This window comes from Petaurus breviceps, unplaced genomic scaffold (assembly GCF_028583685.1).
Source record: "Petaurus breviceps papuanus isolate PSGF00001 unplaced genomic scaffold, PetGlider_PUasm1.0 688, whole genome shotgun sequence".
In the NCBI taxonomy this organism is placed as follows: Eukaryota; Metazoa; Chordata; class Mammalia; order Diprotodontia; family Petauridae; genus Petaurus; species Petaurus breviceps.
Window position 1 is genome coordinate 7552564 of NW_027186457.1, and position 21730 is coordinate 7574293.

General features: G+C 36.1%; 1 protein-coding gene and 1 pseudogene across 1 annotated transcript in view; both read left to right on the forward strand.

Moving 5' to 3' along the window:
* NYAP2 (neuronal tyrosine-phosphorylated phosphoinositide-3-kinase adaptor 2) overlaps positions 1-7658 on the forward strand; it is a 333767-nt gene extending 326109 nt beyond the window's left edge. Inside the window, exon 8 of the mRNA XM_069104545.1 lies at positions 4238-7658. Within this exon, the coding sequence (XP_068960646.1) occupies positions 4238-4465 (228 nt within the window). The 3' untranslated portion in view covers positions 4466-7658. The remainder of the gene's footprint in view (positions 1-4237) is intronic.
* Positions 7659-17230: 9572 nt separating this feature from the next.
* On the forward strand, positions 17231-18036 carry LOC138174245 (complement component 1 Q subcomponent-binding protein, mitochondrial pseudogene; annotated as a pseudogene).
* Positions 18037-21730: the final 3694 nt, after the last annotated feature.

Sequence of the window (21730 nt, forward strand, 5' to 3'; positions counted from 1 at the left end):
AAGACAATTGAAGTTGGATAACTTGTCTACAGTGAAATAATTAATGATATGAGTGAATATTGAGCCCAAGTTTAGTAGAGTTCTGTTCACTACATTGCCTTGTCTCTATAATCAATCAACCAGCAAGCATCAATTAAGAGCCTATTATATGCCAGACACTGTGGTAGGTGCTATATATTCAAAGATAAAAACCAAATGATCCCTACCTTATGGAGTACCTATTTTATACCAAAGTCATTTTACTTTGACATTCATCAGTTTTCTCCATATGTGGTATTGTTTGTTCACATAACAGGCAGGAGAAACAGTTAAAATATAAAGACTAGAGCAAAAATAGAACCAGACATGACCATGAAGTTGTGTACTCTGTTGAACCTTCTCGATACTGCTGCATATTTATACTATTATATCTGTAGTGAGTCATACAGCATAATAAGTAAGTCTTAGCATTCTGCAACATACCTACTAAAGTTGATATTTGTACATCTAAAAGGGTGTTGTCTTTGGAGTTTCAGTAAGTATAAGAAATATGACTTAAACCCTCATTTCCTGATGCTCAGTCTCTGAACTCCAGAATTCATTTGGGGGCTTTACTCATAATGCTTATTCAGATCATGTCAAGAATTGGAACAGCTTTACAAAGTCATCTAATACAAAATACACCTGAATAGAAAAAAAAAATGAACAACAATTCTTTGTAATTTTACTGCTAAGTGATCACCTTAAATCTACCTAAATACCTCCAGTAATGGGGATTTAATAATCCCCTCCAACCCATTCTAAATTGAACACACCTAAAATTTCTAGGTCTTTTTTTCCCCTTCTATATAGCCTGAATTGCCTTTACATAACTTCCATATTCCCAATCCTGCCTTGTAACATTTGGCAAAATAAGTCTAACCTCTCTTTGATATAATATATTTTTATATTGAAAGTAGCTTTCCAAGTCAGAGGTCCTTCTTCATTAATAATCATCACTAGAAACATATTCATTAATAAAACTGAAGCTTAAGCACTCACCTATTTTTGGTAGACAGAATGTGACATTATTGACATTTAGCACTAAATCAAGAGTTAACAAGCATTTATTAAAAATGCCTATATAGGGGCAGCCAGGTAGCACAGCGAGTAAGAGCACCAGCTCCAGTGTCGGGATGACCTGGAGATCGAATCCCGGGCTCAGACACTTAGCACCCACACAGAAACACCTGGCCGTGTAACCTGGAGCAGGTTACTTAACCCCAATAGCTTAGGGGTGGCCAGGTGGCTGAGCGAGTAAGAGCACAGGTTCCAGTGTCCGGATGACCTGAAGATCAAATCTGGGCTCAGATACTCAGCACCACACCCAGAAATAACTGGTCGTGTAACCTTGAGCAAGTTACTTAACCCCGATTGCTTTAAAAAAAAAAAAAAAGAAATGCCTATATGCTGCGAACTGTATTAACATTGTTGTCATTTTGAAAACTTTTTAAAATTATAAATGAATACTTAAAGCATTTATTGAGTGGTAATATAAAAGACAACAAAAATAAATTTTAAAACTCAGCTTAGTTATTTGAATATCTGTAATTTCATCCTTCGAGCAACAAAATATCACAGTTCCTGAGAAATGGACTTAGTTCATTGCTATAGCTGAAAAAAATATATCATTTTTTGCGCAAACTGGTTATAGTCCCTTCTAAACATAGTCAGCCTGTTCCTAAGACTTTAGGTAAGGAAAAACAACAAACTTCTGTTTAGATAATACTTTCAGATTTGCAAAGCACTTTATGTGTTAAATCACTTGATCCTTAGGATGCTGTAAGAGTGGTGCTATTTTTTTTTTTTTTGCCTTTTGGAGGGCAATTGGGGTTAAGTAACTTACCCAAGGTTACATGGCTAGTGTTTTTGTTTGTGGGTGTTAAGTGTCTGAGGCCGGAACCGAACTCAGGTCCTTCTGACTCTGGGGCTGGCCCTTTACTTACTGTGCCACCTCGCCACCCCAAGTGGTGCTGTTTTTACAGATAAAGAAATTAAGACAGAGGTTATGTGATTTTCCTCTGGTCACACAACTGTTACATAGTTGAAAGCAGGTTTCAAATTTATGACTTTTTGATTTTGAAGTCCAGTGTTGTGTTCACTATATCACCTAACTAACTTGTCTGTCATAACACTGATGGCTCCCCATAACCCATAAGAATTAAAGGAGTAAATGGTGAAGAAAACTACAATCAATGCCCATATATTTGAAGTAAACTATTCAACCTGCTGTCAGTTTCTCACCTGTTGTGAATAATGTTTGGTATGGGTAAGAAGCATATAGGGGACTCCTTTTCTAAATCTATAAAAGTATTAGTCTATATTCTCTCTTAGCTGCATCCTTCAAACCTCAAAAGATTTGAGTTATCATTGTGTGGGTCAAGTACATCAGCTACCAATGAAATTAATAGCTCTTGCATGTACCAGTGGTTGTTTTTTTGTAAATTGCTATGAGCAAATTTATCAGCTGTGGCAATTCTTCTGGTGATGGGCCTCTTTGGACTTGACTGTGCTGGTCCTCACATGACAGCTGAATAGTTGAGCACTGGGCCTATACTCAAAATATTCCCAATTTGTTTTCTACTGACATTCTTTGTGACCCAGGATAGTCCCCAAACCACCATGAGACATTGGAATAATATTTTATCATTAGATCAGAGGCCTTTCCTTTCCATAATTCAGAGACAGATTTCTGTGTAGTCAGATCTCCCATCTTCTTACTCTATTTCTGCCTCCACTCCATCTTTGGCACTACTGGCAGACTATACACACATAGTCACACATACATATACACGCATACCTATGCACACATACATGTATGTACACACATGCATATATACACATATACATACTCACACAGTGTGTGTGTCTGTATAATAGCATCATGCCATTCTTATGCTCAAAAATGTTCAATAGTTGCCATTTTCTGAGTAAAGTTCAGTTTTCCTACCTGCAGTTCAAAATGTGGCACCACCCTACTAATCCATTTCATATTGCTTCCTTTGATATACTATAACATCCAGCAAACTGAGAATCCTCTCTATTCCCCAAATATGCCCTCTATTATTTTTCCTTTGTGTCTTTCATCACACTATATGCTGGGAATTTCTTCCTTTCCCAACTTTGCCTATTGAATTTCTATCTATGCTTCATGATTTGGAAGGGATTTGGAGGCCATCAGTTTCAACCCTCTCCTTTTATAGATGAGGTCATGGAGTCCCAAAGAAGTAAAGTAATATCCAAGATCAGAAAGCTGGTAAGTGGTGAAGATGAGATTTGAGCACACTTCATCCTGACTCTAAATGCAACACTCGTATTCTCCCATCTCTATTACACCTTCTCTCATTCTTCCAGTTGGTAAACATCTTTCCATTCTCAAATATTTGTGTATGTATATGCTTAGGTGTTTTGTTTTGGTTTTGTTTGTCTGTTTTACTAGAAATGAAGTTTATGTTCCAGTGACTCAAATACAGTGGTGTCATTACTGAGTCTGAAAACAACTCAAGGATTCTTGCTGGCTTCTGAAACTTCAGAGATCAGTAATTTCAAATTGGTCATTCAATAAAGTCATAATATGAAACAAAAATACTCTCTTTGCTAAAGATTACTTTGAACTTTAATTTGAACTAAATTGATATAATATTTTGGCAACCATTCTGGATGCAAGATTAAAATAATTGGCCATTATTTAGATCAAAGTACCACCAGTCATTAAATAGTAACAGGAACCATTCAATTCTATAACATGCAGTTTATAAATGAAAGCTTTAACTTTTCAAACCATTTCAGAAGAATTTAGACAATACTCATTAAACCATATTTCTAAGCAATAAGATTTTCCTTAAAAGAAGAACAAACTCAAGTATTTCATTTGAATAAATGAAGGAAGTTTAAAAATACAGTATGAATAGGGAGATGAATACTTTGGAAAGTAATCTGTTTCCTTGATTAGACCTAAATGATTCAGGTAAAAGGTCATGTCACATAACATTACAATCTCTGTTAACTGGAAGAATAAAGTGTTGTTACTGAGTAACTGTCATCTGTTCTAATTATTTTAGGTTCCTGTACAATATTCACCAATTTATTTTCAGCTTTGCAGTAGAAGAAGGAATCTTTGTCACGGATGGCCTTCTAAACCAAACTTCTGACAAAAGGAAAAATTCTGCCATACGATCAAGTCTTGTTTATGCTATAATAGCTCTTTCTCTTTTGATAGGTGGCATGCATGCAGTGGTTACATGGTGACCATACAATGATGGAGATGATTGAGAAAAAACGCTGCTTGTGCAAAGAGATCAAGGCAAGACAGAAAACAGAAAAGGGACTTTGCAAACAAGACAGCATGCCAATTCTACCAAGCTGGAAGAAGAATACAGGGACAAAGAAATACAGTCCTCCACCATATTCGAAACAACAAACAGTATTTTGGGATACTGCAATTTGACAAAGTATGAGATGCTGCAAGCTCCATAAGACTATTATTTCACTTGTATGGGGTGGGGAGGGGGGATGTTCACCAGGCCTGTTTAAGAGGGTTTTGGTCAACATATATCTTCTTTACTCATGACAAAATGACAACACTGCCCTTGGAAATTCATGTTCAGTTGTGCTTACTTAAAATAAGTCCAAGGCAAATTAACCTTACCAACAAATTAAGATATGTGTGTTTATTAAGGATTTTTTTTTAATCCAAAAGATATTTAAAATGTAAATATTTTACTAGTCTATTGAAAGAAAACACCTGAAATAGTTCACATAGATACATATATAATTTACAGAGGCATCAAGAGTTTTACTATATAATGTATTAAACAATTTATTTTCTATTTTCTATGTAATCCTCTAATTTGTTTTCTTTTCCTTACCCACCTAAATTTGTCTTCTGTACAAAAGCATGTGAGTATAAATCATTGTTCAGCAGTATAATATACGAATAAATCTGGTGCTGGGATGGTACAAGTTGCATATCACCATATTCATTAGGCACATCTGTTACGTTTAATTTTTATTAAAACTTGACAGGAAATGAATGCACATGTAGCACCTAATTTGGATGCCCACATCACATTAAAACCAATCTCTTTTGCTACATTAGTTTTTAAGGAGTTTATCTTCAATACGCTCTTGTTTATATTAAATAATGGTTAGTCAACTCTCCAGAGACAGTTATTAGGATATACTTGGCTAGCCTAGTAAAATAACTTTACTTGAGAAATGTCTGTAGGGATACACTTCCTTGCATTGTTAATTTTATTAGTGGAGACCAGGGTTCACTGTGACTATGAAAAGGGATATCAGAATCTGAAGAATTATACTGTTTTCTAGAAGACTTTTTTTTTTTTTGCCATGGCAATGTAGCCACAATTCCTGACAAATGGAAGAATGAAAGGTAAGAGGATATGTGTTTTTATTTTTTTTGCCTGAGGAAAAAAAGAAATTATGAAAGTCATTCAAGATTTGTTTACATTGAAATTTTTTTGTGTGTATACTCAAATGTTTTTCAAATTTGCTATATTTAAGATAAAAAATCACATTTCTCCAGAAGCATCCATTAATTTTAAAATGTTCAGGTCAGAGTTTTCCACACAGAATTTCACTTTGTAACAAATTATGATACCATGACCACAACCAAAGAATTGTGACTTTTATTTTATTGTTTAATTATTTTTAAAAAATGAGATGGGGATAGGGATGGGTCCAGTTGTATATGATGGTGGGATTTGTTTAGGAGCTATATATCTTCCAAAAATGAATTAGCAAAAATTTGAGTATTGCCACGGATAAATGAAAAGTAAATAATCACATATATTTTGTATATTTAAATGACTATGCTTCTTAACTTTGACAGCATGGACATTCTTCGTTAACAATCACTTTAGTATTCTTTGAAAAAAAGTGTGTTTTTTGACATCACTGTCATATTGGCTTTCCTTTTTAAAAGATATTGACAGCAATGCTACAGTGCTTGTCAATAAAACCAAATATAAAAGAATTTCATAGTTTTTTGTAATCTATATTGCTAAACCTTGAATAATGCTTTATCAGTGTAGTTCCTTTCAAGCCTTTGAGATATTTTAAAGATAATTTTAACAATTTATAGCTAATGTATATTTTGATGTCCAAACTCAGAATTCTGTACAAGATAAGGAAAAAAGGTAAGTGTTTGTATATACATGTGTGAGTGAATATGCAGGAAATATTTGCAAAAGCAAATTAAGAGTAAGAAGATTTTCCATAATGGAGGTGAGATAATAAAACAGAATCATAATTATAGGAAGTTATGAAAAGGTCTTTATCACTTCAAAATAATTACTGTCCCTAAAATTCATCAGCTGTATGTTGTTTCAAATCCAACCACTACGGGCTTATAAAAATGAAAACTTTTATGAAAACACATTTTAAGGAAAAGTTTTATGATCTTAGTTTTATATTTATTTAAGTAAATCTTTACTATCTATTTAATTAAATCTACCACAGAAATTCAGCCAAGTCAACCTCAAGAAATGTAGTTCTACTTTAAGGGTATATTTAGGACCAATGTAGTAATCCTTGCCGTAACCTTGAAATTTATATTGAGGAAATGATTTTTAAAGAGGATATTAATGTGCTTGTCACTTCTTGCCTAATTTCTTTTAACTAGGAAGGAGAACTGATTTTAAATATACAACTTGACAGATGGGAACTCAAGCACAAGTGTTTAATTTTGATGGATATGTTGTTGTGTCCACCAGAATTTGATTTTCCTGTATAACTTTTCCAGTTTTGTAGGTTAGGACACATTTTTCAATGTAATTTCTCCCAAGTCTAATACAAATATGATACAATTAGGTGATATGGAAAAGTGACATCACTGTGATTTAAATCCCGATACTTTCTTTATATGCCTACGAAATTGTTGGTTGCATATATCTAATCAAATCCAATGAGCATTTATTAAGCAATGAGCATATGCAATATGCAAAGCACTGTGGTGGGTGCCAAAGTCAGAAAAAAAAAAAACCCAACCTACCCTCATTAATCTTACATTGTAATGGGAGTAAATTTGCATAAGAAAAGTCTTCATTAACTGGTTTGCTTACCACAAAATAAGTATTCCCTTCTTCTTTCACCATTTCTTTACCTGGAGCTGAAGAGAATGTTAACAGACAAGGTAAAACAGAAAAAAACAACCTCTTGAGAACCAGAAATAAGACAAATTTTGGATCTGATCTGATTATTGGAAATAAAATGCTAACATTTCCAAACAGTTGGATTGATCTGGTTAGTTATCTTCCTGACCAAATCAGGCATGACATAGTCATTAGGTTGCTCCAAGGTCAAGAAATGGTCTAAGTGGTAGTCAGGGAGATGGGTTTTCTGAATACAGATTCCCTCAATAGAAATGAAGTAAATTTTTGAAGTGAAAGTGAGAAAATGAATAAAAGAAAAGGAAAAACCCAGATTCTACACAAGAATACTATCACCTTTATACAAAAACGAAACAAACCACATCAATATATTCCCTGGCACAGTTTCTTTGTTATTATACAAATGTAGACCTCCATCTTTTCCCATGTAGATGTAACTGAAGCAAGTATGAAATAATCAGTGATCTCTGGCACTAGTTGATAAGATTCATTTTTGCAAAACTGACTTATATAAACCACCAATATGCATATATACGAATATGTGTGTGTGTGTGTGTGGTACACACACACACACACACACACACATATGTTCTCAGTCAAATAATTACTTTAAGAGATGAATCCAATCAAACAGGGTTCTGCACATCCTAAGCATTCCAGAAATCTTTCTGGACTGAATAAATGAAGGCTGACATGAGTAAATTATACCTTTTGAATTCAGTTCTCTGTCTAGACTCAGCTATACTCAGGTAGTAGGTGGAATATTCCTTCAAAGATCCCATATTGTTTAGTAGCATGCTATTGATGTTTAGCTTAGGCTGTGTCTATATGCCTTAGATGGAGAGTTTTGATTTATTTCAATGATCTCATGAGAAAAAATAGTTGAAGCAGTTGTTTGACAAATATGTCTAGTCAAATCAGAAGTCAATATGTGTATACAGATAAGCTTAGCATCATCCATATGCTGATAAGAGGAAGGGGGCGGTATTCAATGGCCTCTGATAGAATGCCATCAGAGTGCTTAATTCATGTCCTTCTTTATATATTTGCATATGAAATGCAGAAAATGCCAATAGCTTATAAAACAAAGACCAATTTATTCTTACAAATACATATTTAAGCTAGTCAGGCAACAAAATGCTTTGACCAACTCACCCTGCCTATTTACAATCCATGGAAATACATTAAACCAATGACATCGTCATTTCTGACCTATCCATTCTAAGTGGAAGACTGTCTTCCCCATCTTCATGTGCCCGATAGTGCCCAGTACAATGCCTTGCACGAAGGATACACTGGATAATGATTTGCTGCATCAGATTTAATTGAATTGCATTGGATGAGAGGGCAAGGTGGTATTTGCAGAACTGGGGCAATTAATTAGACAATCGCAAACATTCTCAAGTCGAAATTGTTATATTGCAAACAAAAGAGGATTGTTTAAATAATTAATGTTTGATATTTGTATATATGCTTTCTATTTAGTGCTTTCCAGATCAAGTAGATAATCAAAACAAATGACTGGAATGCATTAAAGCTAATTTACAAACACATAATGTCTGTTTATATGTAAGCATCTTCAGGCACACATACAGTATGCCAATAGAATTATGTAAATCAATAATGGGCTAACAGGTTTTGCAATGTGAGGAACTACTCTTGAACTCAATGTCTTGAGGATTGGATTGAATTGAAAACAGTTTGGTGTTTGGATCAATGTCTTCTTGGCAAACAGGTATATAGAAGGGATAAAGAAACAACTGATGGAATTTCCCTTTAACTTTCAAATTTAGGGATGAACATGCTTAGATGAATATAGTTGGGGTTAACCCCAACATAAACATATTTGAACTATCTTTTGAGGTGTTTAATGATCTCCCCATAGAACTGGGTTTTCTCATCCCTAATGTATCTGCATTGGCACATGTATGCACCTACATACAGTATACATACTGTATATATTTATAAAATGTTTAGTATGCACTTCTTTTTTTTGGAACTCTTGGAGTTAACCTTTCTAGTGTAGCAATTTGTGTAAAGTGCACTGTGATGACAAGAAAGCACAGTCAAATCACAGGTCTTGTTATTCTTGCACTAAAATAATGTGTTTACGTATTTAGCCATTGTATGTTTACTTTATCACTCTTTTTGAAAAATTTAAAAGAATAGCTACTAAGAAAATGATATAAGATAGTATGTTTTTTAGTGGATAATGGCACTACATTTTTAAAAGACAGGGTTTTTAAAAGAGAGGAAACCATTCTAATTCCATTTCATTCTAATGTAACATGTTTACCAATATCTTAATAACTGAATGTTCAATTGCTTTCTTCATGAGTTTTTAGAAATGTCAGGTCTGTGCCTGAAAATATGTGCAAAGGAAGAGTAGGTAGCAGATTTCTGTACTCATGTATTTCTTAACTATTTCTACATACACAGTCTACACACAGATATCATTTCTTTTCATTTTTGTACTTGATTTTTTAAGTGATATGTAATTATAAATGTACTTTGATACTTCTGAAGTAACAATATGTTGTTTGGGGGGAAAAAGTTTTGATTTCCTTAGTGCATTGAAAATATTTTACAATCCTTTTGTGCTTACTGATTTGTGATCCTGTGTAATTATAATAAAAGCAATAGTTTAAAATAACTAGCCTTGACATTGTATGATTGATAACAAATTGGTAGATAAATATTGCAGGGGTTTTCCATGGCCCATGCCATTTTTTTTGAGGGAGAGGGGGAAGAAGGAAGAAGACGAGTCTAGATTTTCTTAAGGTATGTCACAGTATGTGACGTTTCATGTGATCTTTTCATAAGCTGAGGGGAAAACTTGAAACAGAGACCAACTTTGAAGTCATTGGACTCGCATTAGTTTTCTTCAGAGGTGGGAGGTAAGGGTGGACAGTAAAATAAAAAGGAATTTCACATTCTTATTCCTACAGCTTTGAATAAAAATAACCTTCTAGCGGTCATGAACCTAGGTAATCAAAGAAACAGATAACTCTGAGTATGAGGTGAAATTCATTCTTAGAGCTAGAATCCAGCCTCTTTACCAGAATTTGGACTCTTGTAGACATCTAAGATATATAGTAAAGAGCAAGCATTTATTTAGTGTCTTTTATGTGAAAAGACTAGCTTGGCTTTTAGGGTGAGGGTAGGGTCAGAACAATAGCAATGGTGAAGCTCTTGAGACTTTTCCCCAGGATTCTGAAATTTAGAGAAAGGATTACAATATTTTAATATAGCGTTAAGTATTAATAATTAGTTAAAATGGAAAATTGCCACAAGACAATTGACAACCCCAGAAAAGATTCTACCATGAGGTTCCAAAATACACTCTCTCAATTGGACAGTGCCCCTCTCTGATTAGCAATGGAGGTGGATATCCTGAGGACTTTGTCTCTCCCATGGAAATTCTCCTTCCATAGGTCCCAAATCTTAGGCATCTTCTTGAGGTCCATAATCCAACTGAATTAAACTTAAATTTTTTTTTAAAGATATCTCTTATTTTGTTTACTTGAGGCTCATTTTGGAGTTCTTGGCTTTCAAAAGTGATGTGTGCTAGCATGGGGTTATGAATTCATATAGCATGATACTTGTCCACAGCTTACAGAAAGAATACCATTTAGTTTACCCTCTAGTATTTAATTTTTCTTTTCTAGTTTTCTCCTACCAAGTACTTCACAAACCACTTACATTTTCTCTATGAAAAAATGTTCTTTCCAAAAGCTTTTCTCCTATTTACAGAAATCACCCACAAATATTGAATATTAAAACAACCTTTCAAAATCTTCAATGTTATTTTCTATATTGTCTCTTCTGCCATATTCCGTGTCCTCCTGACCAAAGACTGCATCATAGTGTGCATATGTGCATTGTAGGCATGCGCACACACACAAACACACAACCCCCAGACACATGCAGACTTCACTGGCCTGTTCTCCCCTAAAGTAACTAATTCTCTAAATTGCATCTTCACCATTTGCTCCATTAAAATTCTTATTCTCTAAGTGTGCTTTTTGTCTTAGTGGCAAATCAAACTGACTAAATTTAAATTAAGATAAGAATGTACTAATCTTCCTAGGGATATTTTTATTTTATTAGAAACAATGAATACCTAGAGAATCAAGTAGAAAGCTACTTGAGGTAATAAATAAATTTAGCACAGTTGCAGGGTATAAAATAAACCCAAATAAATTATCTGTATTCCTATATATTTCTAATGAAGACCAACAGTAAGAAATACAAAGAGGAATTCCATTTAAAGTTACTGTAGACATTATAAAATATTTGGGAATCTACCTGCCAAAACAAACCCAGGAAATATATGAACGCAATTACAAAACCCTTTTCATACAAATACAGTCAGATCTAAATAACTGGGAAAAAAATCAGTTGCTCATGCTTATGTTGAGCTAGTATAATAAAATGACAATTTTATCTAAATTAGTTTACCTATTTTGTGACATACCAATCAATCTAACAAAAAAAATATTTTATAGAACTAGAAAAAATAGTAACAAATTCATCTGGAAGAACAAAAGGTCCAGAACATAAAGGGAATTAATGACAAGAAATGCTAGGGAAGGGGGCCTAGCCATACCAGATTTTAAACTATATGATAAAGAAGCAGTCATCAAAGCTACCTGGTACTGGCTGAGGAATAGAGTACTAGATCAGTGGAATAGATTAGATACACAAGACACAGTAGTCAACAATTGTAGTAATCTACTGTTTGATAAACCCAAAGACCCTAGATTTTGGGATAAGAACTCACTATTTGACAAAAACTGCTAGGAAATCTTGTAAATAATATGGCAGAAACTAGGTGTAGACTTATATCTTACACCATCCACCAAAATAAAGTCTAAATGGGTTCACAATCTAGATATAAAGGCTGATACTGTAAGCAATCTGGGAGAGAAAGTAATAGGTTACCTGTCAGATCCATAGAGAAGGAAAGAATTTATGATTAAACAAGAGATAGAGAACATTACAAAATTGTGTACAACATACAACAACATTGTATCTGCGATGACTAACTTTGATAGACTGGGCTCATCTCAGCTATGCAAGGTTATAAGACAACTCTAAAGGACTCATGATGGAAAAAGTTATCCACATCCAGATAAGGATTTTTACTCTGAATGTAGATTAAAGCAAACTACTTGCCTCTCTCTCTCTTTTTTGTTTTGTTTTGTTCCTTCTTTCTCATTGTTCATTTCATTGGTTATAATCCTGCTTTACAACTTGACTGATGTTTTATGTGAAGGCATTTGTAGAACCTATATCCAATTACATGCTGCCATGGGGTGGTGGGGGTAAGGGAAGGAGGAGGAGAAAATTTGGAACTCAAAAGCCTGTGGAGCTGAATGTTGTAAATTAAAAGTAAATAAATAAATAACTTAAAAAAGATATATCTATCTATATCTTTAAACAAAGTACCAAATTCTCTCCTTCCCTTCCTTCCCATTGATTGAGAAAGCAAGAAATTTAACATAGGTTATACATATACAGTCACGCAGAACATATTCCCATATTAGGGATATGTTGTGTTGTAAAAAAAAAACCAGACCCAAAAAACTCCTAAGAAAAACAAAATTTAAAAATATGCTTTAATTGCTATTTATTATCCACCAGTTCTTTCTCTGGAGATGGAAAGCATTTTTCATTAAGTTCTTACAAACTGACTTGGATCATTGCATTGCTGAAAATAGCCAAGTTATTGATAACTGATCATAATACAATATTGCTTTTACTGTGTTCAACGTTCTCCTGGTTCTCTTCACTTCACTTTGCATCAGTTAATGTAGGTCTTTCCAGGTTTTTCTGAGCATTTCTTGCTCATTATTTCTTATAATTCAATAGTATTTCATCACAATTATATACCACAAATTGTTCAGCCATTCATCCATTAATTGGCATTCCCTCAATTGCCAATTCTTTGCCACTACTGAAAGATCTACTATAAATATTATATAAGTTCTTTTTCTTATTATATCTCTTTGGAATACAGACCCAGTGGTAGTATTGCTTGGCCAAAGGTATTTGTTGTTTTATATCTCCTTGGGTATAGTAACAAATTGCTCTCCACAATGGTTGAATCAGTTCACAAATCCACCAACAGTGAGTTAGTGCATTTCCCCACATCCCCTCCAACATTTGCCATTTTCTTTTTCCGTCATGTTAGCAAATATGATAGATGTGAGATAATGTATCAGAGCTATTTTCATTTGCATTTCTCTAATTCAAACTAATTTAAGCATCTTTTCACATAACTATAAATAGATTTGATCACTTTGTCTGAAATCTGTATCCTATAATGATTTATTAATTGAGGAAAGGCTCTTATTTAAATTTGACTCAGTTCCCTATATATTTAAGAAATGTGGCTTTATCAGAAATACTTTTCCCCTACAGTTATGATTGCTGTGTGTTTCTCTCCATCCTTTTTCTCCCATGTTTATCCAAATTCCTTTTATCACCCTGTCTATCCTCAAAAATGTTTTGGGTTTTTTTTTTTTTTTTTGCTTTTTGGAGGGGGAAAGGCAGGGCAATTGGGGTTAAGTGACTTGCCCAAGGTCACATGGCTAGTAAGTGTTAAGTGTCTGAGGCTGGATTTGAACTCAATTACATACCTCCTGACTCCATGTCTGATGCTTTATTCACTGCACCACCTAGCAGCCCCCTCAAAAATATTTTGTTTCTGACTAATGCCTCCCCCAATATGCCCACCCTTTTATCAACTACCTCTTCTTTTCTCTTATTTCTCCTCTTACTTTCCTAACTGAATGGGCTTGTTATTCACTCTTTCAGCCACTTTGGAGGAGAATAAGGTTTAAGTGCTCCTGCTTACCTGCTCTATCTTCCCCTCTGCTCTAAAAGGTCTTTTATGCCTCTTCCGTGTGAGATAATTTATTCCATTCTACTTTTCCTTTCCCCCTTTTCCCAGTGAATTCCTCTTTCTTACCCCATAATTTATTATTTTTTGAGATATCATCCCATCATATTCAACTCACAATAATAACCTCCATTTAGATATATTATTTTTAATTGTCTGAAAAATGAGAAAAGTTTTAGGAGTTACAAGTACCATCTTCCCATCTAGGAATGTAAACATATTAATATTTTTTTTATTTAACAGAATTTTTCCAATTACTTGTAAAGACAGTTTTCAATATTTATCTTTGTAAAACTTTAAGCTCCAAATTTTTCTCCCTGCCTCCCTTTCCTCCCCCACCCCAAGATAGCAAGTAATCTGATATAGGTATTACATGCACAGTCTTATTAAACATAATTCCACTTTAGTCATATTGAGAAAGAAGACTCAGCAAAAAGGGAATAAAATCACAAGAAATAAAAAAAGGAAAAAGAGTATGCTTCAATCTGCTTTCAAATTCCTGAGTTCTTTCTCTGGATGTGTTCAGTGTTTTCCATCATGAATCCCTTATAGTTGTCTTGGATCATTGGATTGCTGAGAAGATCACAGTTGGTCATCACACAATGTTGTTGTTACTGTGTACAATGTTCTGATTTTGCCCACTTCACTCAGCATCAGTTCATGAAGAATTCATTCTTATTTATATCTTATGATTTCTCTTTCCTTTTTACCTTTTTATGTTTTCCTTGAGTTTTGTAAGTAAGAGTCAAAGTTTCTGGAGGGAAAGTCAAGATGGCTGAGAAAAGCCCAAGATGTTGCCTGAGCGCTCCCCATATTTCATCAGAAACAACATTAAATCGAGCCAAAAAATTGATTCTGGAGCCACAGAACCCACAAAAAGATGGAAGGAACAATTTTCCTCCTTGAGATACTTTAGAAGGACTTCAGGAAAGTTCTGTCTCACATAAAAGGGTGGTACAGCTCACTGCAGCTGATGTCCAGGCAAGTCAACTGGAGGCTCTTAGCTGTAGCACAGATCAGCAACTGAGGCCTCATGGCCCTGGCTCAGCAGTCCAGTAGCATAGCAGGCCAGGTGTAAGACCTCCAGCCCCAGCAGAGAAGGCAAACTCTCAGCCCTAGTCCTAAGGGCACAACAGGCACAACTAGGCCAGACCACCCCAATGCTGTGGGGAAGCCACCAGTACCTGAAGCCCTGAAGCAGAAAGTCAATGGCCAGGTCCCTGGTCCCCAGCACAAGAAGCTTAGGACAGTGCCACCAGTAACCCAGAAGTAGAGCTCAACTTCAAAAGTCATGAAATAGACTAGAATATTAAAAAACAAAAAACAAAAGAGCTTTGGCCATAGAAAGCTGCTATGACAAAAAGGAAGATGAAAACACAAGTCAAAAGAGGACAACAATGTCAAATCCCTACATGAAAAGCCTCAAAGGGAAATATGAATTGGTCTCACACCCCCAAAAGTCCTCTTGGAGGAGCTCAAAAATAATTTAAAAATCAAATAAAAGAGGTAGAAGAAAAATCATAAAAAGAAATGAGAGTTGTGTAAGAGGGAGTCAATAGCTTGGAAAAAGAAAAAAAAAGGACCGAAGAAAACTATTCCTGAAAAAGTAGAATTGGCCAAATGGAAAAAATGCACTAAAGAAAACTCCTGAAAGCCAACTCTACCTAAAAACCAACTCTGCTCAAAAAGTAGAATTGCCCAAATGGAAAAGGAGGTATAAAAGCTAACTAAAGAAAATGATTCTTTAAAAATAAGAATTGGGCTAGTGCAAGCTAATGACTCTAACAAGAATCAGTCAAACAAAATCAAAAGAATGAAAAAAAAAAAGGAAATGTAAAATACCTCATTAGAAAAAAATTGACCTGGAAAATAGATCCAGGAGAGATAATTTAAGAATTACTGAATTTCCTGAAAGCCATGATCCAAAAAAAGAACCTAACCATCATCTTTCAAGGAATTATTGAAGAAAACTGTCCTGATGTCCTAGAACCAGAGGGTAAAATAGTCATTGAAAGAATCTACCAATCACCTTCTGAAAGAAATCCCAAAATGAAAACTCCAAGGAATATTGTAGCCAAATTTGAAAACTATCAGGTCAAGGAAAAAAAATACTGTAAATAACCAGAAAGAAACAATTCAAATATCAAGAAGCCAAATGAGACTTACACAGGACTTAGCAGCTTCTGCATTAAAGTATCAGAGGGCTTGGGAAATGGTATTTTGTAAGGGAAAGGTTTGGGATTACAAGGAAGCAGCAACTAACCAGAAAAACTGATTATAATCTTTCAGGGGGAAAAAATGGGTCTTCAATGAAATTGAGGACCTTTAAACTTTCCTGATAAAAAGACTGGAACTGAAAAGCAAACAATCTTCAAATACAAGACTCATGAGGAGCATTAAAAGGTAAATAAAAAGGACAAAAACAACATGTTATTTGATATCAATTGTTTATATCCCTAGATGGGAAGATGGCATTTGTAACTCTTGAGAATGTATCTCTATTAGGACAGTTAGATGGGGTATACACAGACAGAGAATGTGGGTATAAGCTGACTTTGGTGTGATGATATAAAGAATTTAAGGGGTAAAGAAAAGGATTTTACTGGAAGAAAAGGAAAGAGGGAGGCAGAATGGGGGTAGATTATATTACATGGAGAGGTATAAAAGACCTATTACAGTAGAGGGAAAGAAGGAGGGGATGAGCATTCTTTAAACATTGCTATCATTGCTTTTGGCTCAAAGAGGGAGTAATATACACACTCAATTGAGTGTAGAAATTTATCTTCTCTTAGGGAAGTACAAGGGAAAAGGGAAAAGAAAAGATGAGGGGCATATCAGGGAGGGAAGCTTGAGGGAGGAGGGGCTCAGGAGTAAAGCACTGATGAGGATGGATAGTGGGAAAAGAGATAAAAGTATAAATGTGGGATAAAGTAGGACGGAGGGAAACAGTTGGGAATCATGACTGTGGATGGGAATGGCATGAACTCTTCTCACAAAACAGAAGCATACAGTAGAGTGGATTAAAAACAACAGATCGAACCATATGGTGTTTACAAGAAACACACCTGAAGCCCAGACACGCACACGGAGTAAAGGTGGTAAAAGCTGGAGCAAAACTTACACTTCAGTCCTCCGCTCCCCGCCGTCGTTCCCACCCCGCTCCTCGTGTGTCCGCATGGCCCTGCTGCTGCTGTCCCTGCTGTTGAGTCCTGCGGCCCTAAGCCCTGCGCCCCGCCGCCCTCCCGATGCTGCGCCCCGCCGTGGTCGCCTCCACGCGCGCCTTTGGAGGCCCCCTGGGAGGAGGAGTCTCCAGCGGGCAGGGGTCCGCGCGCCCCCGCCTCCTGCAGCCGCCCCGAGCGGAGCGCACCTGGTCTATATTCGTGCACGTGCTGGGGGTTCTGCGCGGAGGGGAAAAGATAAAATTAAAGGGGAGAGGAAGATCCAGAAACACAAATCCCTCCCCAAGATGTCCGGGGATTGGGAACTGGGTGTGCAGGGGACAGAAGCCAAGCGAGTCCTGAGAGTAGCTGGCGAGAGGATCACAGTCACACTCGGTATTAACCACAGCATCCCACCGACATTGGACGATGAGCCCCCAGAGGGACGGAAAACCCAAGAACAGCAATTGTCTGAACTTACATCAACCCCGAACCTCGTGGTGGAGGTTGTGAAGGACGATACCAAGAAGGCCCTCGTGCTGCACTGCCACCCTCCAGAGGACGAGTTTGGACAGAAGGAAGAGGAGGAGAGTGCCGTCTTCTCCACCTGGGAAGTTCGCTTTCAGCCCACCAGTGAATCTGACCCGAAGGATACAAACTACACACTCAACACGGATTCCCTGATCACTCGATGGACTTCCGGGCAGACCGTGTGGCGCACAACACATTCGCAGACAAGCTGATTGAGCTCGGCACGGCCTTAGAGCACCAGGGGGACGTCAGCTTTATGGAAGATGTGAAAGGGTTTGTCAGGTGTCAGTAGGAAGGCCTGGGGCTGCGGGGCCTCTACTGTGCTCCCTGAGCCCTTCCAAGAGAACGTTTCTAGAAGCCATCATGGAGAAAGCGCTGTGCTGTGAAATACCGCCAGGCACAAATTATGTTCCCTAGCCCTGGATTTCCTGTCTGCTGGCATTTTTGTATGCCACCACAGAATGAAGAGAAATAATTTTTTGGACCCCTCCAAAAAAACAAACAAAAAAAGGAAGCTTCAACTCAAGTTAAAAACAACAGCAACAGGAAAGCAGGATTAGTAATCCTGATCACAGACAAAGCAATAGCAAAAAATAGATCTAATTAAAGAGACAAGGAAGGAAACTACATCTTGCTAAAAAGTACCTTAGACAGTGAAATAATATGAATACTGAACATATGCACCAAGTAGTATATTATTCAAAGTCTTAGAGTAAAAATTAAGTGAGGTACAGGAAGAAATAAACAGCAAAAGTATACTAGTGGGAAATCTCAGTTTCCCCCTCTCAGAGTGAGACAAATCTAACCATAAAGTAAACCAGAAAGAAGTTTAGGATGTCAATAGGATTTTAGAAAAGATAGATATGATAGACCTCTGGAGAAAACTGAATGGGGATAGAAAGGAATATAAATTTTCTCAGTGATAAATGGCACCTACACAAAAATTGACCTGTATTAGGGCATTAAAAACCACTCACAATCAAATGAAGAAAGGCACAGATATTAAATGCATAATTTTCAGGTCATTATGTGACAAAAATTATATATAATAAAGGACCATGAAAAGATAGAATAAAAATTGGAAACTAAGGAATATAATCCTAAAAATGCATGGGAATTTGTGATACCCAATAGTTCTCTCCCTTGAGAAAATATCTCTTAATTCTTTCTCTCTACACTCACTCAATTTTTATCACTCATTCTATTCTGACACTCAAAGTTGGCTTTACAGGTATGCAGATCTGAGCTCAATTAATGTTTGATGCCTACTGCCTGAATGATCCTTGGTAAGTCACTTAAATTCTCAGTCTTCTAGTCAAATAACCCTGGCTTTTAATGACTTTCATAAACTGGCCCCTCTCCATCCTATTCCAGAATTCCTCTGGAATAGTCTCCCACATTAGTGACTATCCTTAGAATTTCCCTCAGTACCTGGGGCATGCTCATCATTGAATAAAATCACATCTTTTAGGTAGATTATTCCTCCACATTGTGGATTATTCCACCACAAAAGCCCACCTCCTTTCCCCCATTGGTGGGGACTTCCAGGAGCTTCCACTCTTTGGAGAGACCAGGGGCATTCATTCCTTCATTCCCCTCATGGCCCTTTCTGGGACATTTTCTGGAATTCAGAATGATTTCCATAAACAGGGTGCCTTCTTTCCCTGTCATCCTCCTCTTTCTCCCACTCTTCAGTTTCCTTAAATGTTTTTTCTTCCCCTATTAGATTATAAGTCCCTTTAGGATAGGGACTGTTTTCTTTTTTCTTGTATTTGTGTCCCTATTATTTAAAACAGTGGTTTGGACATAGCACTTAATAAATTATTGTTTTTCTTCTTTCTTTCCTTTCTTACCTTTCAGTCTTCTTACAACTTAGTCCCCTCCACATACTTTGAGATGCAATGACAATGGCCTTCTTGTTCTCCCTTGAACAAAATACTCCATTTCCAAGTCAAAGCATTTTCCTTGATTATCTGTAATGTCTGGAACTCTCTCCTTCCTCATCTCTACCTCCAGCTTCCCTGGCTTCCTTTAGGTATAAAGTTAAATCCTACCTTTTGCAAGAAACATTTCTCAATACCACTTTAATCTTAGTGCCTTCTCTCTGATACTACCTCCAATTAATCTAATCTAATATCTATATATTATATATTCATTATATATTATTTATATTATTTTATGGTATATTAACTATATCATGTTATATTATGTTATGTGTCCTTGTTTGTACATAATTCTTTGCATGTTGTTTTTCCCATTGACCTCGTAGCTCCTTGAGGGTTAAGACTGTTTTGTTCTGTTTTATGATTGCTTGTTTTTACTATTGTTTGTTTTTTGTTTTTCTTTTTATGCCTAATTTTTAGCAAGTTCCTGCCACAATTTCTTGTTTTTCAGCCATTGTTCAGTCCTGTCCGACTAAGTGACCCTATATAACATAGTACAACAAAACTATCTGGGTTTTTTTTTTTTTTGGCAAAGATACTGAAGTGTTTTTCCATTCCCTTCTCCTGTGAATTAAGGTAAACAGAGGTTAAAAGACTTGGCCAGGGTCACACAGCCAGTACGCATCTGAGACCAGATTTGAATTCAGATCTTTCCAACTCCAGGTCTAGCACTCTATTCACTGACTTACCTAGCTTCCTGGCACATAGTGGGCACTTAATAAAAGCTAATTTAGGCTAAGATTCTAAGTTTCAGAGAAGGTACCAGTCTTCATTGGTAGAACAAATTTCCTTGTCCAATAATGCCCTATCCCATTGAGATAACGAATCCAGTCCCTATCCCTAGGCTGAGTCTTATTCCACTAAAGTCCCACTCAGACCCATTGTGGCATGGAGTTAAATTGGGATTTTGAAAAGCTATACCAGCAGGGGACAAACTTTCTCAGGCTCTACCAAGTCAGACAGACACTTATGACAGATCTTTTGATAGAGGCAGTTGATGGCGGAGTTGTGAGGATAAAATTTGATAAAATTACTCAACATAATAGTAGACACTATCTAAATGCTTGCTGCCTTCCCTGCCTTCCCCTTCTGATACACAGTATGTGAGACAAATTCAGAGAGACACACCAATAGACTGACTACAGAGGGCAGGACAGGGAGGGAGAAGATGCATTTTTCAGCTATGGTAATCCCAGAGGTCCATATACTAAACAGTTGAGAAATTGCTATGTGCATTATTGGAGGGAGTTGACCAATGAAATCATAGATCTTTGAAGTATCAAAATACTTAAATAAATGAATTATTAAATTTATGAGGTGAGCCCCTATGATATTCTACTGTATTGATGCTACAGATTTTTGCTATCCTTGGCAGCATTGGAGTTATATGAACTTTTTCATGACTCTAGTCTTCATGAGTCAGAGCTCCATGGAGAATAGAGTTCCACTCAGCATTGTTAAATAATTGAATAAAGTTTGAATATTTCAACTAGTTCTATAGTCTCTGAAACAAATGACTCACTTAACCTGGATTTAACTGTAGGAATTCTACTCTCTGAGTAAATTCTTCACCCTAGGTTTAGGTTAGAAAATGAGTCAGCTATTTGCTTAGGTTTTGCAAAAAGCTTAGTCACTATTGATTTTATTTTTCCTGTTTCTGATCATTTGACTGAAAAAGAGGACAACCTAGTTACCATTTCAATGTTAACTTTCCTTTACAGGTATTTACTTTGACTAGGTTGTGTTTGTGTGCTTCTAAATGCTGTCACAACATTCACCTTCAACATTACTGGCCTTGTGAAACTGGATCACTTTACTTTCTGAGTTTCAATTTTCTCATCTGTAAAATCGGAACAATTATAACACTTAACTCTCATTGTTGTCATGAGGCTCAAAGACTGGTAGGTGGCACAGTGTATAGAGCCCATGCCTGGAGTCAGGAAAATTCTTACTGAATTCAAATTTGACCTCCCACAATTCCTGGCTAAATGACTCTGGGCAAATTGCTTAATCCTGTTGGCCTCAGTTTCCTCATCAGTAAAC